The sequence below is a fragment of the Propithecus coquereli genome, unplaced genomic scaffold (assembly GCF_000956105.1).
Source record: "Propithecus coquereli isolate 6110/MARCELLA unplaced genomic scaffold, Pcoq_1.0 Scaffold28, whole genome shotgun sequence".
Taxonomy (NCBI): domain Eukaryota; kingdom Metazoa; phylum Chordata; class Mammalia; order Primates; family Indriidae; genus Propithecus; species Propithecus coquereli.
In genome coordinates this window covers 2,498,129-2,525,761 of record NW_012148396.1, presented here as the reverse complement: position 1 = coordinate 2,525,761, position 27,633 = coordinate 2,498,129, and the positions used below count along the sequence as shown (strand labels likewise).

General features: G+C 48.5%; 2 protein-coding genes across 3 annotated transcripts in view; one reads left to right on the top strand and one right to left on the bottom strand.

Annotated features, from left to right (window-relative positions):
- Positions 1-27,633, bottom strand: part of TG (thyroglobulin) — a 251,456-nt gene that overhangs the window by 38,029 nt on the left and 185,794 nt on the right. Inside the window, exon 42 of the mRNA XM_012648052.1 lies at positions 209-373. Within this exon, the coding sequence (XP_012503506.1) occupies positions 209-373 (165 nt within the window). The remainder of the gene's footprint in view (positions 1-208; positions 374-27,633) is intronic.
- SLA (Src-like-adaptor) overlaps positions 1-27,633 on the top strand; it is a 65,041-nt gene that overhangs the window by 7,303 nt on the left and 30,105 nt on the right. The window contains exon 1 of one of the 2 annotated variants that reach the window (XM_012648054.1): positions 22,723-23,006. The exons of the other annotated variant lie outside the window; for it this stretch is intronic. The gene's annotated coding sequence lies outside the window, so the exon portion shown is untranslated. Of the gene's footprint in view, positions 1-22,722; positions 23,007-27,633 lie in introns of those variants that run through there. 2 annotated transcript variants of the gene reach the window in all.

The window sequence follows — 27,633 nt, the reverse complement described above, 5'->3', positions numbered from 1 at the left end:
GGCCTGTCTCCCTTCAGTGCCCATGCTTGGCCCACCACGGACTGCTGCCCACGCACGGCACTGGGGGTCAGGAAATACGCATTTTAGCTCCAGCTGCCCCTCAATCTACTGTGTAGCGTGGGTGGGTCATATCTCCTTTCTAGGCCTTAGTTTTCCATTTGTAAAAGACCAGAGGATGCCCGTCCCCAACCTGCACACAAACGCCCACCTTGGTCTGGGCATCATTGAGGACGCTAGCAGGCTTCTGGCAGAGGCAGGACACCACTTCTTGGCTGGACGAGGTGGGACAGCCGACCTCCTCTGCCAAAGCAGCTGTCTGCTGCTGGGCCCTCTCGAGACTGATGACAGCGGCCGGTGAGAGCGCAGAGCCTCCCTGGAAGAGATAGCAGGTCAAGTCTAGATCATCTCCTTCCCCTGCTCAGCCCAGAGACCCCAAGGCCACGTCAGAGCTCCACATCCTTCCTCCACACTTGGAGGTCCCAGGGGATGTGCATGTGTGGGGAGGCCAGGCCTAAGCCACAGCATGTCAGCTGCATGATCTAGAACAGCAGTCTCCCTAGGCCCCATCTGCCCACCTGTGCAGTGAGGGCACCCACTTTGCACCACTGCCCACCTTGCACCGGGCAAGGTGGTCTGCCATCTTTGCCGTGCAGCGGAAGTGCGTATGGAGGCAAAGAGCCGCTGGTTTTTGATCCGGGACAAAGAGTAGGAAAGTCCTCTGGGAAGAGAACTCTGCAAAAGTGGGACCACATCCCACCACCACCTCCTGGGGGCTCTGTAAATAGCAAGCTTTCTTGGCTCAATTAAAATAGAGTTGGACTTTAGAATAGATGCCCACCTATAAGGTGATGAAAACACCATCACTGTGAGCATAAATTGTTCCCTCAAAGTCAGGGTAGCCTCTGTTAAAATGACAGGCTGCTGGGAGCACGGCCTTTCTAAGAATGTACGTAACTGGTGGGAGCCGGGTGCCAGGAAGCTGGTCTCTGCCTCCACTACTGGTGTAATCCGGTCATCTGCCCAGGTAGGACAGCGGAGCTGAGAAGGGTCTTGGCCAGTGCAGGATTCCAGGGCATTCCTCTGTGGGTCTCCCCTACCTCTGCTCGGAGACTGGCTGCCCTGACGAGTCAGGGACAACACAGGGTGGTGGCAGGGGTGGTAACACTCGTGCTACTGCCGTGACTGGTGCTGCTGCGACTGATGGTGGTCACAGGAATGACTGTGGATCCGGGGCTTAGATTAACTCAAGAGCGTCCTCTGTTTTAGCTCATTTGATCCTCACGGCAACTATGTGAGTTAGTTGCTGTTATTGTTCCCATTTTACAAATACGGCCATAAAGAAATAGAGGAATTAAGTAACTTGACCAAGGTCAAAGATCTCGTAAGAGGCAGAGCCAGCCTGTGCATGAAGACAGCTGGGCTCCAGAGTGCGTTCGGCTGTGGGACCCTCGATGGAGAGTGAAGGGCTCTAATTTCTATGATGAATGAGCTGCCTGACCTTGAACGAGTCACTTTCCTGGGCCACAGGCCCCGCGTCTGTAATAAGGGGAAGCTGGGTTTGAGAGTACTGTTGCTTATTGACCACCTGTCACCACCGGCCAGGTTCCCACCCTACCAGGAACTTGGTCTGCTGTATCTCATGTAATCTTCACAGCAACAGTATGAGGCGGGTACAATTATTGCCTCACTTTGCAGACAAGCCAACTAAGGCTCAGAATGGAAAGAGAATTCTCATTTATCAAGTACCTAATATGTACCGGGAACTAGGAACTTAACAGCAACAAAAAATAATAATGACAACTAACATTTATTGAGTACTCACTAAGTTTTGGGCCCATAGTCCTAAGTACTTGGCACATATTAACTCTTTAAATCTCCACAACCCTAGGACATAGCTGTCCTTTACCTCCTTATCTTAAAGAGGAGGAAATTGGGACAGAGAGGTTCAGTCTCTTTCCCAAGGTCACACAGCCGGTGAGTGTCAGAGCCAGGACTCCTCCGGGCTGTGGTCTCAATCCCACCTTACATGGGATTGAGTTTTTATATCCAGAACAAGGTGGTGCATCCTTGAGCTGAACTGGGTGCTCTTTCTCCATTGTGAGAGAGCGTTGGCCTGGCTCACTCCACAGGGTATCTTTGTCTCAATTCTAGGCCCTACCCTGAGCTAACTAAATCAGAAACTAAAAATGTCAGACATGCAGAGCTGTTTCCCCATACACAGCACGGGTGTGCCAGAGCAGTGTGGCTCTCACTGGGCCCTGACAGGATCTGCAAACCGGACGTGAGATGCCCATGCTTGCCCTCGTCCCTGGTGCCGTGACCCGCTGTGGAAAAGAGACAACAATAGATGCCCAGACGGGAGGAGGCCTGTTCTCCCAGGGGCTGCCTGGGAGGCTGAGGGGCACTGGACACGCGTCCTGGCACACAGGACGCCGTTAAGCACTGCCCACGGAAGGTGTCGGCGGGCTTTGCGCTTCAGAGTCAGGACGGAAGTCTCACGGGCAAAGCATGGGTGTCACGGTGAGGCCTGTGCTGCGGGCAGGCCTGAGAGTGGGGGCAGCATGGCGTGGGAGGATGCCCAAAGACCACTGGGGAGGACCAGGATGGGAACCCCAAATCCGAGATGCTAAATGCAGTCAGAGGCAGCTGAAGGCAGCATAGGGAGAAGCTCTGAGCCCCCAGACCTGGCTTCCAACTCCACAGGGACAAGAGTCAATTAACACCTGTTCCTCCTTGGCGACTTCATGGGAGTGAGACACCTAATAATCACCAGCTAACCTGAGGGCAGCTTTCTCTGTGCCAGGCCTGTTCTCAGCATTGCACAGATATTAACTTACTTAAGCCTCCAACCACCCGACAGGGCAGATGATGCCATCATCGCATTTTATAGTTGAGGCACAGAAAGGGGAATGGTTTGCCCAGGATCACAGGGCTCAGAAGAGGCAGAGCCAGGGTCTGAACCCGGTGGCCAAGCGCTCAGCCACCATGAAGTGGATCTTTCATACACTTGGCAGGTTCTTGATGAAAGGTGGTGGCGCTATTACTACTATTATCTCTGTTTAGCTGTCAGGCCCAAGGAGGAACGTGTGGCCAGAGTCAAAGGCAAGGTTGGGCAGTCGGAAGTTCAGCCACGGGAGAGGAAAGCTCATGGGTGGGAGCTAGGGGATCCTAGACACAGCCACCGCGTGAGCTGGTGTCCAAGGAGCCCTTTCCAATGGCTCTGAGCTGCTTAGAGCAGGCCCGGCAGCTCGGTCCACAGACCCTGCCCTGGGCTGGGTGGACTGCAAGGTTTTCTGTCCTTAACGCACTCGGATCAACTCAGAGTCTCCTGGTACTGGCTGGGTCGCTGCCAGTTGCACAAAGCAAGGCTGCTGAGCTGTGTGATCACCGGCCCGTGGCTCACTATAAGCTTCTGTGTCTATAAAAGAGGGAGAATCCCAACCCCCAGGCTCCACGGATAATAAGCAGCAACAGAGTGAAATACCCAGCCAGCCTGTGGCCTGCCATCCAGTGACCAGGCAACGCACAGGGAGATGATTAGTGCTATTGCTGGGTTCCTGTGCCCTCGGGATCATTTTTCCAACAGTGAGGGGGAAGCTTTCCTGAGAACCACCGGATGTACTTTTTCTTAGCAGAAAACACACACATGCGCTCGAGATACCCAAGGTCAAAGCCCCAAGGTCAAAGCTCCGTGTTCTGAACAGCCAACTGCAGGACGGCCAGGGTGGGACGCGAACTCCAGCATGGGTCCCTGGTGTTTTCAACATTTTCTTCGGCTATAAAAAGCCTGTGTTCTGGACACGGTGAGGAAGTGGTTAAAGGCGTGGGTGACACTGATATGGCAGGGTGGCTTATACTTTCCTCCCTCTTAAAGTATTTTGTTGCAATTGATCTTTCTGAAAGAAACCTCTTTCTCCATGGAAAATCAGTGGTTGAGCAGACCAACGGCCGGCCCCGCCCTCACTTGAAAGCACTTGATTGCAGATAAAGAACGGCCTGGGGGCGGGTGCTGTGCAGAGTCCTACAGAGGGCAGGGGATCGAGGCAGAAGGATCAGGTTCGCCCCCAGCTCTGCGACTCCCTGACGAAGTGAGCCTGGGCACGTGGCCCTCTGTGAATGGGAACAATAAACCACACTGCACAGGGTCATTGCAAGGGCACGAGGCACGCAGGAGAAGACAGGGGGGTCCTCGGCATAGCGAGCGTGGTGGCTGCACTGCTGTTAGCGCAGCGGGTCTCACAGGACCCCGTGGGGTTTGGCAGGATCGGGCCTCCTCAGTCCGCCCAGTCATGCCAGCAGGGCCGCGGCCCTGGGCGCCAGCATTATCTAAATCTGACCTAGCTATTAAGTGGCAATGAGTTTCCGCTAGTGGTTGTTTTTTTAACTTTAAAAATAGTGCAGGCCAAAACCACAATTGCTGATCACTGCTTCTTCATCCTAGAGCTCTGAAAACAGTAAGGAGCCTTGACCTCCGTTAGCCACTGCTGTCACCTCGCAGCCGAGGCCTGTACCTAGACAAGGGTCACAGACAGGGTCACAGACAGAGACACACATGCAGACACAAACAGTCACAGAGCGACATACTCACACACAGACACACGAAGACACACACAGTCACAGGCAGAAACACACACGTGCGTACATGCACACAGCTAGAGACACACAGAGACGCACACACACTTAAACACATATACACACTCTCACACGCAGAACTCACACACTGAGGCACAAACACAGAAACTCACACACTGAGACACAAATACAGACACACAAAGACACAGACACACTCGGAGACATGCACACAAAGACACACACACAAGTGCCCTTCTTGAAAATGGACACTTGAGTATTTCCAGGAGGAACCCCTCATAGGCCTTCCAGGGAGACACCGCCGACAAGCAAAGCCACCAGGCATGTGGTGGGTAGCAAACAGGAGGCGGGTGCCTGGCCTTGGGGAGGTCAGTGAGTAGGAAGGCGATGCTGGCTCCCTCCTGGCACCCCCCACTCCTCAGCCCCTTACCTGAGGGTGGACCCTTATCTATGTGGGGTACAGTGGCATCTACCCCACAGGGAATGGGGAAGGATGGGAAGCTCAGCGATTCCTCATTTACCAGACACCATGTGGAATCGACGAACTACTTCCTGCAAGACCTTTGCAGCAGGGCCCAGCGCACAGAAACAACAGTGAAGACGAGAGTTCACATTCAGATAGCCCTCGCCGTGTGCCACGCGCTGTGTGAGGGCTGCACGTCTGTATCTCAGAATAACCCTGAGAGGCGGATATCAGTGTCATCTCAACTTTAGAAGTGATAAAACTCCAGGCTGAGGTGAAGACACTTGCCCACTATCATGATTTAGTTCCTGCCACAACACTAAGAAGTTAGGATTAGGTAGACAACACAATGTCTTTTTAGAGAGAAATTCCCTAAAAAGACTCCCAATCCCTGACCAGACCACTGGGCTCTAGAAACGTAAGCATGTCTAGCTGGCTTACTGGATGCACCAAAATCCATTACCAAGTACCAACATCTTAGAGTTAACAACCCTGTATTTATTTTGACTCTATTTTATTCCAGGCAAAGTGGGTCACAAAGAAGAATAAGTCCCAAGCTCCAGCTAGGTAGATGCTTTTTGTAAGTACAGACTGTGTCCAGCAGGACACACACACCAGTGACCTCAAAATGAGGCTCTCTATTCTCAGGGTCAGGAGTGAGTCAAGAGTCTTTGTGCTTTGGGAACTCAGGGGAGCCAGGGATTTCTGGGCACAAGGATGGCTGGGAGGAAGTGCAGAGCAGCAGTAGGACTTGAGTGGACTCGGAAGGGAGGAAATGAATGGGAAGAATTGAGTGGGTGACCCCTCCTGGGGCAGTGGGCAGGGACGACAGGGAGTCAGGGGCCCAATTACCCAGAGGAGCTGTAGATAGGAGCTGGGTCCTGAATGTCCCAGCATCCCCAGAACAGGGCCTGGAACGCAAGAAAAATATGTGTTGTGTGAGTGAGCGAATGACTGTGTGAGCGAGGGCGTGAAAGGCTGAATGGATGGATGACGGATGGACCAATGACTGCTCCTGAATGAAGAGAGAAATTGCATAGAGGGTGGTGAGGAGTAGAGTTTAGAGGATGTTAAATCCCAAACTAAGCAAGGGATGCTACTTAGATGGTGCGGATGCTGGGATACAGGCAGGTGTCCTGCAGGCAATGGGAGTCAGGAATGACTTTGAACAGGGTATTATGAGGAGTATTTGGGACAGGCACTGGGTCATTTGTCTTTGCATCCTCAGTGCTGAAGTTGGTTCATAGCACTCAGTAGGCCCTCAGTAAGGACTGAGCATCAATGTCTCCTGAATATGAACTCCTGTTGGCCGGAGTTGTGGGGACATTATCCTTTACCCCAGAGTTCTATGCAAAGCTCAGTGCATAGTGGGCTTTAGGAACCACGTGTAGAACAGAACTGAACTGGAGTGAATGGCGGGATGGTGACTCGACCAAGCTGAATGTGGGATGAGCTGGGGAGGGCAGCGTCTGGGGCAGGGATTCCAGCAGTGACTTGCATGGTCTAAGGATAAAGAGATGAGGGCATGAGCCAGAGCACCACGTCCCTGCCCTGTACTGATCCCCCCCTGGGAATGTGCCCAAACCTAAAGCACCGTGGACCAGTTGAACTGGGGCATGCTGTTGAGTGGCCAGGTCAGTTCAGAGAGAGAACTCTGGAAACTAGAGAAAAGACAGACAGACTTTTTTCTTCAACTGCCACACATCCAAATTCATATTAACATTCTCTTGAGTGTTTTCTACACTGAAATCATCTCTTTTCTTGACCCCAAAAAGCTTCAGTCTTACTCTAATTTGTTGCACTTCAGTTTGGGCAAAATTTCCATCAGAAGAATGACAATTAACACAAGTTTCATCTTGAAACCCTGGTCTTAGGGCATAAAAGTGTACTTTCCTTTCTTCTTCTTAGTAATCAGCTGTTCTTGGTTTTACCCGGTGAAAGCCCACAGAACTTGGAGGAGAAAGGCAAAATGCAGCTTAGCCCTTGCTCAATGACCTTTGACTATCAGAGTGAGGTTTCTCTCTTGCCTTCTTAAAAGGCATTAGTATAGCGTGCTAGAACTAGTCCTGACGTAGGAGAGCATCTGGCATAGAAGATTTGAAGGATGCCTACAGAAAGCTACTCCTTTATGTATGTAAATGTGTGCTATTGTGTGTGTTTACTTAAAGAGAAGCAGAAAAGAATTAGACATTTATTAGGAACCTTTTAAGAGCCAGGTCATTTATGCACATTTTTTCCTGTGATCCCCACAAGAACACTCTAGGAATTATTATCCCCATTTTACAGATGCAGAGACTAAGGCCTGGAGTAAGTAGGGTGATTTGTCCAAGGTCTTGGAACTGATCAGTATCAGAGCCAGGATTACAAAGGTTTCACTGCGTCCCCTACACAGTACCACCTACCACTGAAAACAGCAACCACGAAGCACATCACAGACCCTTATTTTCCACCCCACCCATGAGTGGCTGGCAGATGGCAACTCATCACCAAAGTCCTTGCAGGGTGGCCAGGACAGTGGGGGTAGGGGGAATCTGGCTTCTCCCACAGCAGGAGTGCCAAGCGGAGGGCAGTGTCACACAAGGGCTCAAAAGGTGCCTTGTCATGTCAGTAGACTGGAAAGGCCTCCCTGAGACAAAACAGAATCCGCGCCAGTCCGCTTCGATATGCATTTACAACTGCACTGCATTCTGCTTAAGACAGAGCTCTCGCTTATATCATCTCATTTAAATACCCACCACCATCCTAGCAAGTACAGAGAACCAGTATTACTTAAAACTCAAATACACTGCTCATTTAATCCTTCTTTTGTGCATGCCCCACTTCATTCCAAGAATAATTTGGGTAAACTCAGGAAAGCATGGTTAATACGTTTAATAACCTGCTAACACCAGGTGAAACAGGTTAAGACCCCGGTTTTCTGACACCAAGGTGGTTTCCACGCAGCCATGCCACCTGGTGGGGGTCAAGTGAGTAGTCCTAGGTGTCCTGGCCCCACCGCGACTCCCCACCAGGTTCCTTTGGACAGTCTGACTTGAACACTCTCAGAGCCCTCGAGCAATTCAAGGTGAGGGAATGATGGGGGCATTCTATTGGCTTTTTATACTTTTCAGAATATTATAACTTTTCTCCCATGAATTAATATCAAATTTTTAATTAGGAAAAATTTAAATTACACTTAAAAGATGAACTCCACACTAAAATATTACCGATTCATGTCAAGAGGAAGGCAGTCATTATCACTTATCGTGTAAGCGGATCAGATGATAAGCGGCATGGCCAAGTCTATTGAGGGACACTTTGTAGGGAAAATGAGAGGTGGGACAAAAGTGAGATCCCCGAGAGAGGAAGGAAGTGACGCTGGCTGAGAGGAGAGGTCCCAACAAGCTGTCTTCACAGATTGGCACCTGTGCAATGCTCTTTGCACCCTAGACAAAGGCTGCTACGCATTGCCCTATCTCCACAGGCATTACCTTAGTTTAGTTAAAAGTAAAACCTTTTACAATTTTTTTTTTATTTCAGCATATTATGGCGGTACAGATGTTTAGGTTATGTATGTTGCCCATGTACCCTCCTCCAAGTCCGAGTTTCAAATATGACCATCCTTTGGGTGGTGCACATTGCACTCTTTGTGTATGCATATACCAGTCCCCTCCTCCCTCCTTCTCCCTCACCCCTCCCCCTCCTCCCTGCCCAACATCCAATAGATGTTATTCTTATATGTGCATTTATGTGTTGATCAGTTCTGCACAGCCAAAGAAACGGTCACAAGAGCAAACAGACAACCTACAGAATGGGAGAAAATTTTTGCACGCTACAAATCCGATAAAGGGCTGATAACCAGAATCTACTTAGAACTCGGGAAAATCAACTAGAAAAAAATCAAACAACCCTATCAAAAAGTGGGCAAAGGACATGAACAGAAACTTTTCAAAAGAAGACAGAATAATGGTCAAAAAACATATGAAAAAATGCTCAACATCTCTAATCATCAGGGAAATGCAAATTAAAACCACAATGAGATATCACTTAGCTCCAGTGAGACTGGCCTTTATCACAAAGTCCTTTTACAATTTTTAAAGCAAAAATAGTACAAAAATCTACTGTAGAAAATACAGGTGAGCAAAACAAAGAAAATTAAAATTACACATAATCTTTCCAAGAAGGACCACTTTTAAATATTGTTAGCCTCCAGTATGTGTCTTCCATATGAGCGTGTGTGTGTATGTAGATATATTTATGTATGTGTGTATATATACTTATTTATAGATTTATAAGTAGGAAATAAAGAGAACATATTGTTTTTTAACCTGTCTTTTTCACCTAACAGTCCATTGTGAATATTATTTGGTGCTGTTACCTATTCATTCACAAGATTGTTCTTAATGCCAGCATGCTACTTAAATTTAGGTATTTAGGCTATTAGGGAGAAAGTCAGAGAGAAGTTAGGAGCAGGCCATGAAGTATGATCAGCCTGGGTGCAAATCCCAGCTCTGATCTGTGGCTATCTGATTTGAGACTTTCTTCCTCTGTAAGAAGGACTGTAACAATTTGATAGCTCCCCCATAGTACACCCCAATGTCTTCACACTGAAGAAATGGGAAGGTTTTCACATAACAGCATAGTGCTTTACAAGTTTAAGTTTTTAATAGATAACAGCTATTTTTGTTTCCAGTTTTATGATGTTACAGACAATACTGTAATGTACATCTTTATAGCTAAATCTATTCGCACATCCATGATTTCCTTCTACAAAGGAATTTTTTGGTCAAAAAGTATAACTTTTTCTGAAAGATAATAAAAATTTATTGACTGGACTGTTTACATAACATTTTAGTGGTTTCCCATTAAATAGATATCACGTGAAAATTTTTATTAAAGGAGAATTTTTGTATCATATATATGATGAACATTTATGTAATATTTTAAGCCATGTTTCTTGGCATCTATAGCTAACTTTTTAAAAACGGTGTTACTGAGATATAATTCACATACCATACAATTCAATCGTCCTTAGTTATATTCACAGAGTTGTGCGACCATCACAATCTAATTTTAGAACATTTTCATTATCCCATGAAGAAACCCTGTGCCCATTAGCAGGCATTCCCATCCTCAACCCTCACTGCCAGCCCCAGGCAATCACTAATCTACTTTCTGTCTCCATAGATTTGCCTATTTTGGACATTTCATGTAAATGGAATCATGTAATACGTGGCCTTTTGTGCCTGGCTTCTTTCACTTCAACCATGTTACAGTATGCAGAGGCACTTTATTCCTCTTTATTGATGAATTATAGTCCATTATATAAATAAACCATATTTTGCTTATCTACTCATCTGCTGATGAATGTTTGGGTTGTTTCCACTTTTTGACAATTACAAATAATGCTGCTATGAAAATTCATGTTCAAGTCTTTGTGTGGATGCATGTCTTCATTTCTCTTCGATGTATACCTAGGAGTGGAATTGCTAGATCATATGGCAACTCTATGCTCAGTCTTTTGAGAAGTTGCCAAATTGTTTTCCAAAGTGGCCGAATTATTTCAGCAATGTATGAACATTCCTATTTCTTCACATCTTCGGCAACACTTGTTACATCTGTTTTGGTTTTACTATTATTATTATTGTTATTCTTATTATTATAGCTGTCCTAGTAGGTGTGAGGTGGTATCTCATTGCGGTTTTGATTTGCATTTCCCTGGTGATTGATGATGCTGAGAACCTTTTCATGTGCTTGTGGGCCCACTTGCACATCTTCTTCGGAGAAATATCCATTCAGCTCCTTTGTCCATTTTTTAAATTGAGTTATTTGCCTTTTTGTTATTGAGTTATATGTGTTCTTTATACTTTCTTCATACAAGTCCCTTATCAGATACATGATTTGCAAATATTTTCTCACATTCTGTGGGTTGTCTTTACTTTCTTGACACATCTTTCGTAGCACAGAAGTTTTTAATTTTGATGAAGACCAATGTGTCTACTTTTTCTTTTTGCCACTCGGGCTTTTGGTGTCACATTTAAGAAACCCTTGTCTCACTCAAGGTCCAGGAGTCCCACCTTGAATTCTATAGATATTTATTTTTAACACATCTTTTAAACAATATACTGCCAACTGCCTTACAGAAAGGTTGTACGTTGGTGTATTTTTATATTTGCAAACTTAAATCTCCTACCACTGTGTCTGCACATGGAGGAAAGAGAAAGAAGGTACCAGAAAGCAGTGTTCTAAGCACTTTACATGCTGTTCTCAGTTTGTGCTCACTAAACTTGGGACGCAGGGAGAGATGACTGTGCCCCTTTTACTCAAGAGCGGCAGAGGCTCAGAGAAGACAAGCTGCTTGCCCGAATAACCCACTGCTGGGGAGCTGGATTCAGGTTATGTGTGTCCAAACCCACCATATTACCGCCCTCCGTATGCCAAGCAGAATCTGCTCTCAGCCTCCCTTCTCCAGACAGCTTTGGCAAACACGGCTGTGCATGGGGCTCAGCTGTGGCATTGCCCCCTTGCCCACGGAGGCAGGGGGTGGAGGCCTTGCCCAGACACCCATGGGGGAGCCTTCCAAGTGGTCCCTTCTAGGAACATCTTCAGCCTGGAATTGGAGCAGACCGGGCCTTGGCTTTGCCCCTTCGGTTCGGAGCACGCACCTGTCCTGTTTCCCTCCAGGTCTTGCAGACTTGACAAAATGCCTTTTCCATCTGTCACAAACACGAAGTCTAATTGCCTCCATCACCTTCTGGCTGTCAGAAGCCATTTAAATGCTTGGCACTTGAAAATTACTGATTTCCCAGGCAAAGGTGTCACCCATTAAAAGTGACACCATGAGTGATAGCCGAGGTGATGGCTGTCCTCTTCTTTCAAAGGGAAATTAAATGTGAGCTCCTGAGGCCACCCCGCCCCGCCCCATTCTCAACGAGCACTTCATACATACACATGGGCATATGTTTCCTTTTAAAAATAATTCCATAATTATAACTTGTAAAAGAGCCTGTTTCTTTCTAGTCATTTATTCCCGTAGCTTTGTTTCAGGGACCCAGTGGCCCAGGAGGATGGCTGGTCAGCCGGCCCTGTCCGGGGGAGGCAAAGTCTCCCTCCCTGTTTCCCTTCCAGGCACCCCACACTGCCTTCCTCTCTCCACGCCTTCCTCCTTTAGTTTTTTCCTCCCTCCATCCTTCCTCCAGTAAACGCCGCTGGCCAGCTCCTGACCCGTAGAAAGGACTCACCGTCCTGTGTGCGGAAAGTTCTCAGATGCTGGTGGGTAGGGACAGCCGGGTGAGCACAGGAGAGGAAAGGGCATAGAAGGTGCCTGGGGGGTCTGGGGTAACCACTGCAGAAAGTGCAGGGGCCGAGAACACAGGTGGGAAGCCACCTACAGCAAAGAGGCCATCTGAGATGGGGGTGGTTAAAGGCTGGATGGGGAGGCTGGCGCTGGCCCTTCTCATGCTACCACGTTGTTACCTCTTCAATTCCAAGCCGAAGAACTGCCTGGGCTGCCTGAGAGGGACCTCTTGGAGGGCTCCCCCACGGGTGTCTGGGCAAAGCCTCCACACCGTGCCTCCATGCGCGTGTTGAAAGGGGTGAGTGAGGAAGCCACTGGGGGAGTTCAGTTAGGGGGACTGACATCAAGTTTGAGACTCAAGAAGCTCATAATGGCCACAGTGGCTGAGGGAGGAGGTGGGGGGAACACGGGGTGGCTGCAGAGAGGAGCCTGCCCTGGAGGTAGACATCTAAGATGCTGACCCAATGTCCTAATGTCCTAATCAGCAAGAAGGCTGTAGACACCCTCTCTGGGGTTCCTGAGGGCAAACAGTTTAGTTCACCAGCTGAATCAGAATCCTTGGCCCTGCCTGCCTTGGCGCCTGTCTCTTCCGGCCTGGGGCCTTGCGCCCCAAGGCCCCTGTCGTGGTCTTGTATGTTCAGGTGGGCTCAGCATTCTCACTGTAGCACCTATTTCCTTCCTTATCATGACTTGTGAGCCATCCCCCACCCTGGAATGAGGACAGCCCTAACAGGCCCTGGGCTCATAATTCAAGCAGATTCTTACCCCAAACTTTGCCCACGGCAGGGGGGTCTTTTGCTACATTTTTGATGCATTTCTATGAACTAACTGGGTAGGCGTCTGAATCCCTGTGTCTCCTTAGTCTCTGGAATTAATTCTACATTTACAACATTATCCCTTTCAAATGCGTCAAATGAAAATAAGTATAATTATTATTTTAAAGAGATGTAGGAAAAATGGACAGAGCATAGGCTTTTGGATTAGAGAAATCTTACTGAATCCTGAACTGACAATGTGGTAATTGGTTTCATTTTCTGGATCTCAGTTTTCTCATCTGTAGTACGGGTATGTGATAACAAAGTTTGGCATCAAGAGCAAGGCCATGGTGTCCATCAGCCCAAGCTCAAGTCCAGTACCCTCTCTAACCAGCTGTGTGTTCTTAGGAAAGCTATTTAAAGTCCCAATGTCTCAGTTTCCTCAAATGTAAAATAAGAGTAAGAAGAATACCTCATTTATTTATTGAGATGAATTGACGAGATAACATGTAAAGTGCTTGTATGTGTCGAATTTCCAATAAATAGCAGTAGCAGTTCTTAAAATAACAATTGCTGTTTCAACGAGTTCTTGTGAAAATGAAAAGAAATAACAGATTTGAAAAATACTTTATAACTCGTAAAGCACTGTATAAATGTCCATTATTAATGTTTATAATAATACTGCTACTGAAACTAAAATAAAAAATAACGAAATATTCTTCAGTCTAACAAAAGACTTCTGGGGTTGGGACTTTGTCTTGGCTGAGGACATTTCTATGGCAACTAGGCTTCCCTATCCCGGGCTGTCGCTCCACGGATGCCCCACGCGGCTAGGTGTAATTAGTTGTGGCTCAGTGGGCACCGAAATAGATGCTGACGGATAATTTCACACCCATCCGGTCGGTTAGAACTGGACGGCATCATTTTAAATTACATCATGGCCAGTTTTGAGTTTGTTCTCTTCTTTTGATAAAGCAACATAATCTTGTCATTAGAAAAAAGTGTATGTCACAGAAATATTAAGGCATCATAGAATGAGCGTGTTAGAGAGGACTTTAATAAAAGCCATCATAATTCTGTTACAGACCTTAGAGGCGGCTGGGCAAGTTTTGCTGGTGCTATTGTGTATGAGATGAAAACACCAGGGCAGGGCAGTTAAGAGGCCCGACTCTGGAGGCTAATCGCAGAGTCCTTATCGCTAAATGTCCAGCCGCTGTTTCTGCGCTCCCTGGGACACAGCCAGCTCTGCTACAGCGAGCTAGTCTATTATCAGAATAATTCCATCAGTGTCTGTGAGCTCCTCCTATGTGCCTCATGCCACAGGGAATCCAAAATGATTAAGGCCTCAAGGAAGTTTGCACTCTATGAGGGGGGGAGTTTTCTTTTTTTAACTTGCTCCCTCAGTCTCCACCCTCCATTCTCTCTCCTTTCTTCCCTTCCCTCCTCCCAGTGGGTATTTGCTGACAACTCTGGCCCTTCAAAGTGCCAATGCTAGCTGTCAGTCGTTGGCAAGATAGACACATTCCCTGCCTTCTTAGAACTTACAGTTTTTGAAAGTCAGACCAATAGCGAGATAGGGAAGGGTGGTGTCCTTTTTTTTTTTTTTTTTTTTTTTTAGACAGAATCTCACTCTCTTGCCCAGGCTAGAGTGCCATGGCGTCAGCCTAGCTCACAGCAACCTCAAACTCCTGGGCTCAAGGGATCCTCCTGCCTCAGCCTCCCAGGTAGCTGGGCCTACAGGCACGTGCCACCATGCCCGGCTAATTTTTTCTATTTTTAGTTGTTTGGCCAATTTCTTTCTATTTTTAGTAGAGACGGGGTCTCACTCTGACACCCTTGAACAAATTCCCTTCACGGAGCCGGGCACCTTCCACCACCACCATAAGCCATGCACGGAGTCTTTCTCATGGGAAGACTTTGACCCTTTGTCCTTAAGCAGAATTCACAGGGATCTCTGTGCCCTTCCCAGAAGATAGACTGCAAATTAGCACCAAGGGAAGATAAAATGGAGTGTTTCAAAATTCCTTGTTAAGATCCCTCTTTGTTTAGAAATGATGTCTGTTTCTCCCTCTACGTTTCTGTTAGAGTCATGAACTCCCAAATGGTGTACACATGACAGTCCATTGGAGTAGAGGAAGAACATTCTAGAGTTTTTACTCATAATTAATTTATCCCTTTAAAATATGTTTATATTTATGATGTATATATTAGTAGAATCATCCAAGTATATAATTGATGCCTAAATGTGAATACATTAGGGATGCTTACTTAAATGTTTTTGCTGGGTGGGTTCATGATGAAAGGTTTGGAGATGACTACACTAGACAACAAGAAGAGGCCCTTTTCTCAGTGGGTTGAAGAAAAAAGTTGAGCTAAGATGTCATCAGAGTCCCACAGTTTCTGCTCTGCTGATAGGAGTGAAAGTGGTCAGCAGACCTCCTGCCCGGGGACAGTTGTAAGTCACCCTGGCAAAGTCTCAGCTGCTGGCAGATGGTATCGCCCCTGCCACTCATTCTCACCCCTAATGCCATGTGGCATGAGCCAGGACTGGGGCACAGGCCATTTGGACAACTGAAGAGCTTCCCCTTTTTGGGCAGAGGACAGGGGGCGGGGGATGGGCATGGCTTAAGGGAGCAAGGAGCCCTTCCGCCAGACTCTGACTCATCAGATGGAAGGACGAAGCTCTGGCTGGCCCTGGAGGAGACTCATCCCTGATTCTGGCTGATCCTAAGAAGGGGGAATCCATCCCAGGTCTGTGGGAGAGCAAGGGTAAATTCAGAGGCCAAACCCAGCAGAGCCTGTCCAGCAAACAGGCCATCGTGGCAGGTATTGGAAAGGCAGGTTGGGGCAGTGAGGGCCTGGTGAGGAGTCCTTGCTACAGTGAGAAATCCAAGAACAAAGGGAGGCAGGGAAGGCTGGAGAAGAATGGAGCCTGGACTGATTTGAGGAGGCCAATTCATCAGCCTGGTCCAGTGGATTCGAGAAGGGTAATGGGAGGGCAGTAGGCAGGCTGACCAACTAGTGGCAGACGTTGAAGTCACCTCCTACTCCAGACAGGATGCAACGGAAGTCATCCCATAATGAGAAAATATCAAGAGGGTGCAAAGAGAACATCCTGGCCCGCACTTCGAATGTCTAGCCTTGGTGGAGTCCTCCCATGTTCAGGGTGAACCTTGAATGCCGGTTTTGGTCAAGCCTGGGTCCACTACAGCGTGACCAACGGTTTCCTTCCATTCCTCTCACCGCTGAGGCCCCACAAGCTGCCTGTCACCGTGGCTCATTCCTGGCCCCTGTTTGACCCAGGCTGAGCTCCTGGAAGCCAGGAGTGTGTCACCACCACCTTTGCGCCCCCTGGCTTAGCTTCACAGCTGGCCCAGGGGAGCAACTGCATAAATATCCACCTAAATAAATGTGTGCCTGAGTTAGATTCTAGGACACAAAAGGGCTTGCAGATTAGTGCATCTAGGGGAAGTTAGTAAAGAAGGCAAAGTTGCAAAAAATTGAAATTGGGCCCTGCTCAGAGGACTTCCCAACCTACGGGAAAGCTGCCGACCTCTTTAGCAACCTTGCAAAGCTGAGAACAGTACGGTCCCCGGATGCAGGGGCAGCAGGTTGAGGTTGAGCAACAACAGAAGAGAACAGCTCTAAGGAATCAACATATTTGTGCAACTCTTCACAGCAGAGGCGGTGCACGGAAAGCATCTAGTCTTTTTCTTTCTCTGAGAATACTCTCAGTGCCAGGAGGCCTCCCCAAGGAACACAAAGATTCTGAGGACATACACATTTAAGTTCTACTCCACCTGGAGAATTCAGCTCATCCACGTGGACTATTTATCCAACTTTAAAGACGGTTCCAGAAACATGAACTCTTATCTCCAAAGAAACAACTGGGTCTGCTGTCCCCTAAATGGTTTTCATCGTTAGCTTATTGTCTTCCCCAAAGGTGAAAAGTTGATATTCATAATTTACATCCATTTTTTATTCAAAAGGTACAACCTTCATTGAGTCCTTTACCCGACGGATCAGTGCGGACCATCTCTTTGGGGCCAGCTCTGTGTAAGCTCAGTGGCCATGTGTCTGACACACTCCTGCCTTCCCAAGCTCACGCTCCAATCTGAACAGAAAGGGAGGCTTTCGTTCAGCAGACCCTCCCACATGCCTTGCACGATGTCAGGTGGTTTATATACGTCACTTATGGATCCTCATGACTGAGTAGTGTCAGCACCTCATTTAGGCCGAGAGACTCAGAACGCCGTGCTAGGTCACACAGCCCTGAAGTCTGTTGAACCCCTCTCTTGAACCTGACTCCAATAGGCAATGTGCCCTACTCCTATGGCACAGATGGAATTCCAAGCAGTGTCCAGAGAGGGAGCAACCACTTCCGGGTGAAGGGGCGGATATAAAGGAGGGAAGGCGTCCACACAGACGGGGGGAGGGCAGTGGCACAGCATGTGATGAAGAGGTGGGAGGCTTGTCTGAAGGGCACAGTGGCAAAAGAGTCGGTGAGTCAGGCATGGAGGCCTTGGGTGTTGAGGTTGTCGTGGAGGGTGGTGAGGAGGGTGGGGAACAGACTGATGCTCATCGAAAGGGATGAAGTTGGTCCGAGTCTTGGGCAGGTGCTTGAGGAGGAAGGTAACAGGGCCTGAGTCTTGTGTGAGGACACAGGGCTGGCAAAGGGTGGGAAGGAAGCCTTGTGGGGAAGAGGTGGCGTGTGGGAAGTCCCAGTGGGAGGCTAGAACAACAGTGCCTGCGAGCCCGCTGCTTCCAGAGCCCACAAGTTTGGATGCGGATGGTGTCACTCATCAGCTGTGCGAACAAGGGCAAGAACATTAAACCTACATTAAAGCCTGATTCCTCACGTGAACTCCAGACATACAGCGGGGAAGAACAAATGGATAACACAAGCAAGAGTCATGTTTCTTTCCCGGCGTTCCCCAAATATTAGTTCCTTTCCCTTCTTTCTGCTCCTTGAACACAAGCATCTCCAGTCCCAGACCTTTGCACTTGTCATTTCCTGTACCTGGTGGTTTTTCCTCTAGATCTTCACACCAGCATCACTCCCGGCTCATTTCAAAAGCCACCCTTCTGAGGCCAGAGTCCCTCTCACTGTCCTCGCCCCCAGGCCCCTTCTATAACATTACTCGTTCGTTTTTCTAACTCTGTACCAGGACCAGTGCCTAACACATAGAAGGCGCTCGACAAATAGTCACTAAATAAGCGATTGAATGAATGAGTCAGCACCTGTCCAGCCATAGATGCGCAAAAACATCACGCTCAGAAAACATCTATCTTGCTACCGGCTCGGCTCTTGAAGTTCATACGGTTTAACTCCTTGGATGTGAAAATCCCGTCAACACCAGCACCAAGCACAAGGCCCTGTACCCAATAAGCTTTGGACTCCCCTACCAACCTTGCTGGCTCCCAAGGTCGCCTTTCTCTTCTTCCAAGCTTGGCAACATTTATGTTTAAAGAAGTGGGGGGAAAACCTTGAAATAGAGCTGGGAATCTACTGGTACCGGACCACGCCGTGAACTCTGACCCAGCATGGGGCTTCAACACTGCACGGCTGCCACACGACACCAAATCTCCTTGGGAGCTTTTAACGTCCAAGAACCTGGAGCCCCTCTGAGACCTGAAGCTGGAGAGTCGGGCTTCTGATTGCCCGGGTTAGGAGACCTGCCGACCCCCAGCTGGGGAAACGTAACAACTGACTCCTGACGACTTTAAGTGTGTAAAGCTAGTTTTTACGCAGGGGAATCTTTCACTTTAATAAAGGTGATGACTGTATCCTCCTACCTAACTGAGCAACCCTCAACCCATGCGTGGCTGGCATCTGCCTGTGGCCATTAGTCTGGGCCCTAATAGCTAATTAATTTGCAAAGCCCTCCGGAAATCAGGTGCCTTCGACACAGATGGTCCTGGGTGTCTTTGTGCACACTCAAGCCCAACGTCCTGATCGGGCGTCACTGGGTCAGGACAATGAAGCCTGGGTCCTTGGTGGGGGCATCACCTGCTGACTGTTTTTGTCTTTGCTCCTTGTGCTGATTCAGAACATCAACCTGGAAGACCTTGCTGCCGAGATGGACTCCAGCCTGGTCCTGCCACACCTCAGTGCCACTGAGGTGGGAAATCAGGAGTCCTGGAGTTCCCTCCAGCTCTTCTCCTGGCCCTCTCCTTCCCATGACTTTCCTTACACCTAGGGTTTTGATATGTGTGTCTTCTCTGCTAGATCTACTGGATTATAAATTCCAGGAGGGTGGCAGGGAGGGAGGGAGCCACATCTGTGCTCTACCTATGGATCCTTCCCTGTCTGTCCTCCCTGGGCAGGTTACACACACAAGAAGTTTGTAACAGATGTTGGCTAAATTTAGTAATTCAACAAATATGCAAAGAACACTGCCTTGTGCTGGGCCTCAGGGATGGAGAGTGTTTGGCTGTGAGTTCCCAGGGTGGGGCCTAGTCTTGCCTGGCACATAGTGAGTGCTGACAAAAGTATGTTGAATGAATGAACAAATGAATGCATGGAGCACAAAATGCCTAAGTAAGTGACAATATTCTTGGACTCAGGGCTCCTTCATGGATTGGGAGAGAAAGGTGTGTGAGCTACCAACATGGAGAGCAGGTGAGAGAGGAAAGGTGAGGGTGCTGGAGGAGCAGGGGTGATGCGTGGCAAACTCAGGTGCAGTCCTCCTGTGCAGGGCCTCTGTGGGGAGAAGCCCCCTGCCTGTTCTCCACCACCAACAGGACCCCACTGTGCCGGTGTGACTCCCAGCTCACTGCTTCCTGCCCCAGTTCCCCCCACCAAACGGCCACCTCCTTAGAGATGCAGCCCATGTGCCACCCACGCTGCAGCTCCCCGGCCCTGATTCCCAGGGACTACAGGCCACACGCCCAGTCCTCTTCCTGGGCTACCCATATGATGGTGGAGAGGGAGGATGGGTGCCCTGCCATATGACGTTTGCCTGAGATATGCACCAGGGAGCACAGGGTGACCTCTGTAGAGCTGAGTCCCTGTGGAAGCAAGAGCACCAACTGGCCAGGTTGTACTTTACAACCCGAGAAAGAACAAGATGCACAGCTACAGAGTCTTCGTTATTGAAAGCTCTCAGGCCCTCTGTGGCACGGGTGTGATCCAGTGGTTCTCAATCAGGAGAAATGTTGCTCCCCAGGGCCCACTGCACAATGTCTGGGACATTTTTGGTTGTCATGACTTGGTGGAGGGGTGGGTGCTCCTGGCATCTAGTGGGTAGAGTCCAGGGATGCTGTGGTTCGTGCAATGCACAGCACAGCCCCCGCTACCCACGCGACAGAGAACGGTCTGGTCTAAAACACCAATGGTCCGAGGCTGAGAACCTCCCGGGGTTATTGGAAACAGAGGCCTAAAGTCTGAGTCGCCTGCCTAGCAAGGCGCCTGGGCTTCAGCCCTGCTCTCACCGGCTGGGCCCAGGACTGGCACCTCTGCACCGGCCACGGCCCAGGCTTCCAGGCAGCACAATGTACGATTCGAGGGACATTTTCTCAAATCTACTGGGTGTCCTCACAGTTACCCCAGGAGATGAAAGGGAGGTCATGAAACACCCAAGGACACAGCAGGGCTTAGCAGCAGCCCCTGGGCCACCCAGTGACCCGCTGGCAAGGGGCAGAGACCAGGCTGCAGCGCTGACCCCGGGGGCTCCTTCTTCAGCAGCTCCCCGTTCACGGCTGCGCCTTTCACAGGAACCCGCTCTGCAGGCCTCTCGCTCGACCGCCTCTGCCACCTGGCTCGGGTGTCCTTGGGGCCTGATTGTGTCTTTCCCCCAAACTTCCACAGCTTGTGCTAAACCGGCAGGTCCCTCTGCATGTGCCTCTCGCACCCTGGGCTGCCCCAACGCTGGCTCCTTCTCCTCCCACAGGTCTCAGCCCAGCGACACCTCCGGAACCACTGACCGCCTGCGGAAAGCAGCACCTCCAGGCCCTCTCTCCCGCTGACCCGTGGGCTCTTCCTTTAGGGCAGTCATCGTCATCGACAGCTGCCACATTCAGTCTTGCTCATGTGACGCCTCCGGAGCAGGTAAGCTCAGTAACAACAGGGATTTTGCCAGTTTTTGTTCACAGCTGATTCCCAGTGCCTGGAACAGCCGCCTGCTCGATAGAGCTTTCGCGAAGGAAGGATTAGGGAAGGAATACAGAGTCTAAGCCATAGTAGATTCTCGGTAAAGGTCTGTTGAAAAGTTGTCACAAAGCTCGTACCTCTGACTACAAGTCCAAAGCTCTTTTACTTCTCTGTGTGAATTTGGGGGAAAAAACTCCATTTTTGCATATTTCTGTCTATCTTCTCTTCCTCATTCAGGCAAATTGCCCACTCCATCTTTTGCAATATTTCCTCCGTCCCTTCTCAGCGTGCTCTTCGCAGAGCGGGTGTTTTCACAAGTTGTCTAAGGAAGCATCTCTCTAGTACAGAGTGCCTTCTAAATTTAGATGCAGACCTGAAGTTTTTAATTTATCTTCACAAACTACACTGAGGTTTCCAAATGACTGTCCCAGGGTGGCTGCGCCGGCCTCGCCGGGTCGGGGCTGTGGGTCACCAGCCCCAGACTCCAGCCCTGGCTCTGCATTGGGACTAGCTATGTGACTGTGGGCAGGTCATTGACTCTCTGGTGCTCTGTCCTCTCTGGGAGGTGGGAGCGTCTGTGGGGGGCTCTCAGAGCCACCCCGGCACCGTCATCCAGCATTCCCGGCTCAAGCAAGCAATTCCCAGGCAATCTTGGGGTTGGCAATCCTGGGGTCAGTATTCCAGAAGCTTTCAGCTCCACCAACAAGCCCTTAGGCCCCACGTGCCTGGGTTTCCCTGCTTGAGACATCCACTATTAATATGGATATTTTATATGTAATATTTATATAAAATATATATTTTTATAGTATATAAATATATATATTTTAATTCCAAGCCCACCAAAAAGTTGAAAGAGTAGAACAACGCACACCTACATACCCTTCACCTGGATCCAGTAAGTATTAACATTTTGTCATGTTCGCTTTCTGTCTGTCTCATTCTCTATGTCTTGATATACATATATATAGGTTTTCTTTTAGAGATTCATTCGAAAGTTGTAGCCATCATGATGCATGACCTCCAAATAGGTCACCATGTGTCTGTGGCCCCTGACAACTATTAAATAGACATTTTCCCATATAACCACACTATCATTATCATACCCAAAAGAGTTAACACTAATATAGTTTTATCTATAATACTAAGTACTGTGTGTTTAAATGCCCCCTCCCCATCCCATAGTGTTCTTTCTAGTTCTTTTCCCTTCGCCCAGGGTCCAAATGAGGATCACACATTACATCGTGTCGCCATGTCTCTCTAATCTCCTTTAATCTAGAAGCTCTGCTCTGGGGTCCATCCAGCAGTGACATAGGATGCTACAAAAATCGGGAAACTGAGACCAGAGAAGCTGGAGCTCTAAGCCACAGCCTTCGTGGGCCCAGTGAGCTCTGTGGATGCACATAAGCAAATTCATGGCGCCATTTATTTACCTACTAATTAGAGGAAAAAGACCAAGTTTCCCAATATCCGAGCATGGCTTGGCCGTGTAGAATCAGGCTGCCCGCAGTCTCATGTACTTTGTAGAATGGTTAATAATGTCTCTATCTTCCCAGTCATTGCAGAGAGAAGCCTGCTCAGAGTGGTTACTGAAAACAGGAACCTGCCCTCTGCAAGCCCCGCACGCCTTCCTCGTTTGTAGCAGAGGAAGTGTGCAGCCCGGTTTAGCAACTGCAGTTCTTCTTGGTAGCATGGGCTGCTTCTCCACACCCGTGGGAGGCCCGGCCGCCCGCTCATTCCAGAGCAGCAGCAGCTGACGGAGAGGCAGTGACCGTGTGCCTGGGGGCCCCTCCGCAGCCGTCTCCCAGGGGAGGCCATGCCCAGTGTTTGAAGGTATCTTGGGGGATGTGGTATGTGGTAGGGACAGGGTGGGGAGAGACTTCAGGACCCCTCCGACGCACAGCTGGCAGGGGTTGGCTTTCTGGAGCCAGAGAAGAGCTCCCTGAGAACAGGTGCGGCAGTGTCCCCAGTCCCCAGCACAGCACCCAGCTTTGCAGCTCCTCAGTGGCTATTTGGTGCATAATTCTATGGAGAGAAGTGCTGGGGGAGCTTGGGCAGGGGACTGCCAGAGGAGATACTCTCACCATGGAATGGCCTGGCACATAGCAGGCTTCTTACCAAGGGCAACTAGGGCTTGCCATCAGACTTCCTAGCTGCGTGACCTCGAGCAAGTCATTTAAAACTCTCCAGGCCTTCATTTTCTCAACTGCAATATGAGAAGGATGGTACCTAATTCACAAAAGTATTGGGCAGATTAAGTGAGCTAATATATGCAAAGTGTCCAGGCCAGTTTCAGACACATAGCAGGTGCTCCATAAATGCTACCAGCCTGGAATCATGACGTCTAAAGGTACATGGAGCCAGCCCAGGTGGGTTGAGGGATGGATTAGAGCTGCTAGGAGTCTGGTTTGGATCTTCTTTGGGTAGATGCCGAAGAAAATAAGAATATAATCAGGTTCTAAGTGTGCGCATAGAGGAGGGGGATCAAAGCAAAGGCAAATGTGAAGTATGTAAATTCTGAAAACATAAACTGTTAGACTTGGATGAGATTTGGGAGGACTAGAATTTTCTAAGGAATGTGGCACATTCCACATTCTTTTGGGCACCTACGTATTGAGAGAGCCTTGTGTCAGGAAAGCAACCTGGGCTTTGGCCTCAGAATGTCCCAAATTGGGGCTGTGCATATTCACCATCCTGAGTGACAGCAAGGGATGCCGCATGGGAAGATATTTTTCTTCAATCTTCAGAATGATCCTGTGAGATTGTGATTGTTATTTGCTTTTGACAAATGAGAAAACGAGGCTCAGAGATGTACAGTGACTGGCCCAAGCCATGCAATTGTGGGGAGGTGGAGGCAGCAGCGTCTCTGGGGGCTGAGCTGGGGGCTCAGAGAGCAAGTTGGGGCAGCACAGGCCGGTGTTTAAAGTAGTGCTCTTCATTTTAGAAGAAACACATCCCATAGTCTGTAAATTGTCATTCTGTGGTTTGCTATGAGATGCTGAGAAACTGGGGAGGTAAGCCCAAACAAAAGTTCTAGCAAATTCTATTGCAACTAATATTCTTCAATTAGAAGAATGCTATGCAAGAGTGCTTAATGTGCTCTGAAAGTATATTAATATTAAAAACCTGTGGAATAGACAAATTGAAATCTACTTAGACTCCATCTTAAACAGATCTAGAATCTAGATCAGGCAGCAAGATAGCAACTTGGAAAGACGGTGCTGTAATCAGACGTGGGTAGGTTTGCATTGCAGCAAACTGAAGTCGTTTTCTTAATACAGAAAAAACTTCTCCACTCTGAGTTGTGAAAGCTGGCAATTTTCTTCCAAGGGAAATGCATCTGTCTTAGAGACTTAGAAATTACTCATTCTAGTACACCTAAATCCGTGTCAACATTCTGGGTCAGCCACCAAAGAGCTGTGTGACTCTGGGCAAGTCACTTTGCCTCTCTATTAGTTTCTTCCTTGTAAAAAGAAGACTAGCTTCCTTGTGTATTTGTAAGAAGTGTAAATTATATGTAATATGTAGGAAATGCTAAATACGAAATAGGGACTACTAATATCATTCCAACACCAGACAGTTAAAGTACATCCAGTGCCTTTGGTATTGTTAGGCAGAAAGCTGTTAACAAGCACTGTTAAATATGATGAATCAAAATTGCAAAACCAATGAGCTCAATATTGCTTCTCCATTTTTCTCAATACATATTTCTGCTTGTTCCTCCATCTGATATAAATGAAACAGACATAGTAGGTTTGCATTGTAGCAAACTGAAATCATTTTCCTAATACAGAAAAAACTTCTCCATTCTGAGTTGTGAAAGCTGGTAATTTTCTTCCAAGGGAAATGTGTCTTTCTTAAAGACTTAGAAATTATTCATTCTAACACATCCAAATCAATGTCCTGCATTAATAGATGCGGCTGGTTTTTACGTTTTTATTTGACATTCATCAAGCATTTATTTTCCCCAGCTCTGAGAGAGGCTGGAACTTAAAATTCTCACCAAGGTCTTCCAGCATGTCAGACCAAACCATTTGGTTCTTGCTAGCAACCTGAGGGCTCTGTTAGTGCATTTATCTGTCTGTCTGCCCAGCTTTCCATCCATCTATCCATCCATCTCTCCATCCATCCATCCTTCCCTCAATAAATATGCATTGAGGTCATACCATGTGACCGACTTCCCCCCTCTCTCAACCTCCCTAAGAGTTCCAGAGGAAATAAGCACACCATGTCCAAACCACTTCCTCCCATCTGAGAACCACGAGGGGAGGGGCATATTTGATTATGGTAACTCCAGCTACAGACAGAAACGGTGGGGCCTCAAGGGCTCAGTGGCTCACCGTTGTCAAGCAGCTTTGCAAAGTCACACTTCCCTCCTTGGCACCAGGCAGCCTGGGACCGTGGCTGGAGGGCTTGGGGTGTGTGTATGTGGAGGGTGGGAGGGTGAGTGAAGCTGGGGAGACTCATAGAGCTGCCAAAGAAAGTGGGAATTGTCCTCTGACTTGACTTTAGGGGAAAAATAACCACCTGGAATGGGCAAGGGTGCCCTAGAAACAGACTGCCTCCTGCCTGCACTACGCCAGGCACTTTACATACACCTCCAGTCATTCAGCCTAATTAACTGAGCATGTATCATGTGCTGGGCACCTGCTAGGTCATGGTTTCTCACTGAGAAACACAAGAGACATGAACCCTGTCCTCAGAAAGTTGTCCTGGGTGTAGGGGTGGTCAATAAGCCTTAATGAAACAAATACTTAAGGACACACCATAGTGTGTGCCATGAGGGAAAGAGAGGAGAGCTCGGGGAGAGACAACAGAGAGGAACCAGCACCGTCAGTTGCATTTCATTCTCCCATTAGCCTGGGAGGTAGGTTAATTCTCCCATTGACCTGTGTGTTCCTCTCCAATTGGCAGATGTGCCATCTTCCTCATTCCTCCCCTGCCCCCAAGCCTTCCAAGCCACGTGGACAATCGGCTTAAAAACTTCATCCTCTGAATATAAATCTCCAGTGCCTGAGTGTCAGGCCTCACCTCTCGATGTACTGTTCTATCAGTGCCTACGGGTCCATCTACTGAGTGCTGGTTATGTGCATAACCCTCCAGTACACAAGAGAGCACTACAGTCTTGCCACAGAAAAGGCTGGATCTGCTTGTCCCTCAGGCCTCAGGGATGGTAGCTGAGAGCCAGGCTCTAGAGGCAGACCCCAGACTCCAGTGCTGTCTCTGCCACTTACCAGCTGGGGGAACCTTGGCAAGTTATGAATGCTTTGGCCTCAGTTTCCCCAGTTATACAAAAGGCCTAAGTATAATTATGCGTACTGCATAGAGTTGTGAAGGTCCAGTGAGCGTCCTTATAAAACACTCAGGACCTGTGATTTCTGCACACACACGAGTGCCTCTTCTCCTCCTGTCGCTGTACTCTAAGCTTCGTAAAGAGCTGGCACCAATCCGGGGTAAACTCAGGGAGCCCTCCCCCTGGTCCACCCACTATTTATAGGAAAGCAAACTGACACCCAAAGAGGGATTGTGGCTTGCCCGGAGTCTCAGGAAGTTCGTAGGCCCCCTGTGAGTTCCAAAGACATACTGCACAGAAAGTAAAAATTAGGAAAACTTAGAAGAAAAAATTGAGGTAATTCCCCTTCACAGTATTGGAGTCACCATTCAAATGATTTTATGACAAAATTGACACCTTCGGGGCTCAGAGCAAAAAGGTGGAGCCGTGGCAGCTGGGGCTTTGGCTGGTCCCTGTCCTCCAGTGGGAAGGGTGGCCTCACAGGGGCCAGAAGCAAGGCACCTGTGGACACAGGGCAGTGGGCGTGCCTGCTCCCATGCCTGTATGCACTCTCCCTGGTCTCACCAGCAAGCCCAGCTCTTAGAGCCTCTGTTACTATAATTAAAATTTCACTAAGTGGAGACAAAGGTAACTGTAAGAATTAGGGGTGGGATAAAAAGAACCAGGATTTGAAAGCCAGCCCCATCCCTGAATTAGTCGTGTGACCCTGAGCAAGTTACTTAACCTTCCTATGACGCACTTTCCTCACCTATAAAATGGTATCTTCGGGCCATCAATGAGTCAGTGTATTTTAAATGTCTAATTTAGGCCCTCTGACACAGTGGATGCCCATGTAGATTCCTGCACCTTTTCCTTTGCAAACAGATAGAGACGTCTGTCTGCAGGCAGCTGTTCCAAGTAAGGGTATTGTCAGGAGAAAGATGAGTAATGAGTCTATTCACTCCAGTGGTGCCTGGAGCCAGCTTGCACCGGCTTGGGAGGCCCCTTGCGCACATCTCCTCCCAAATCCGTGTTCAGAGATGTCACATTGGAAGCTGGAAATCAGCCGTACTGGGAGGATTTACACCACAGAAATTGGCGAACACACAGGTTAGGAATTCCCCGCCCCCCTGCAACACTGACTGCTAAACATTTACTAGCACAACACTAATTCACTCTCTCCTAAGC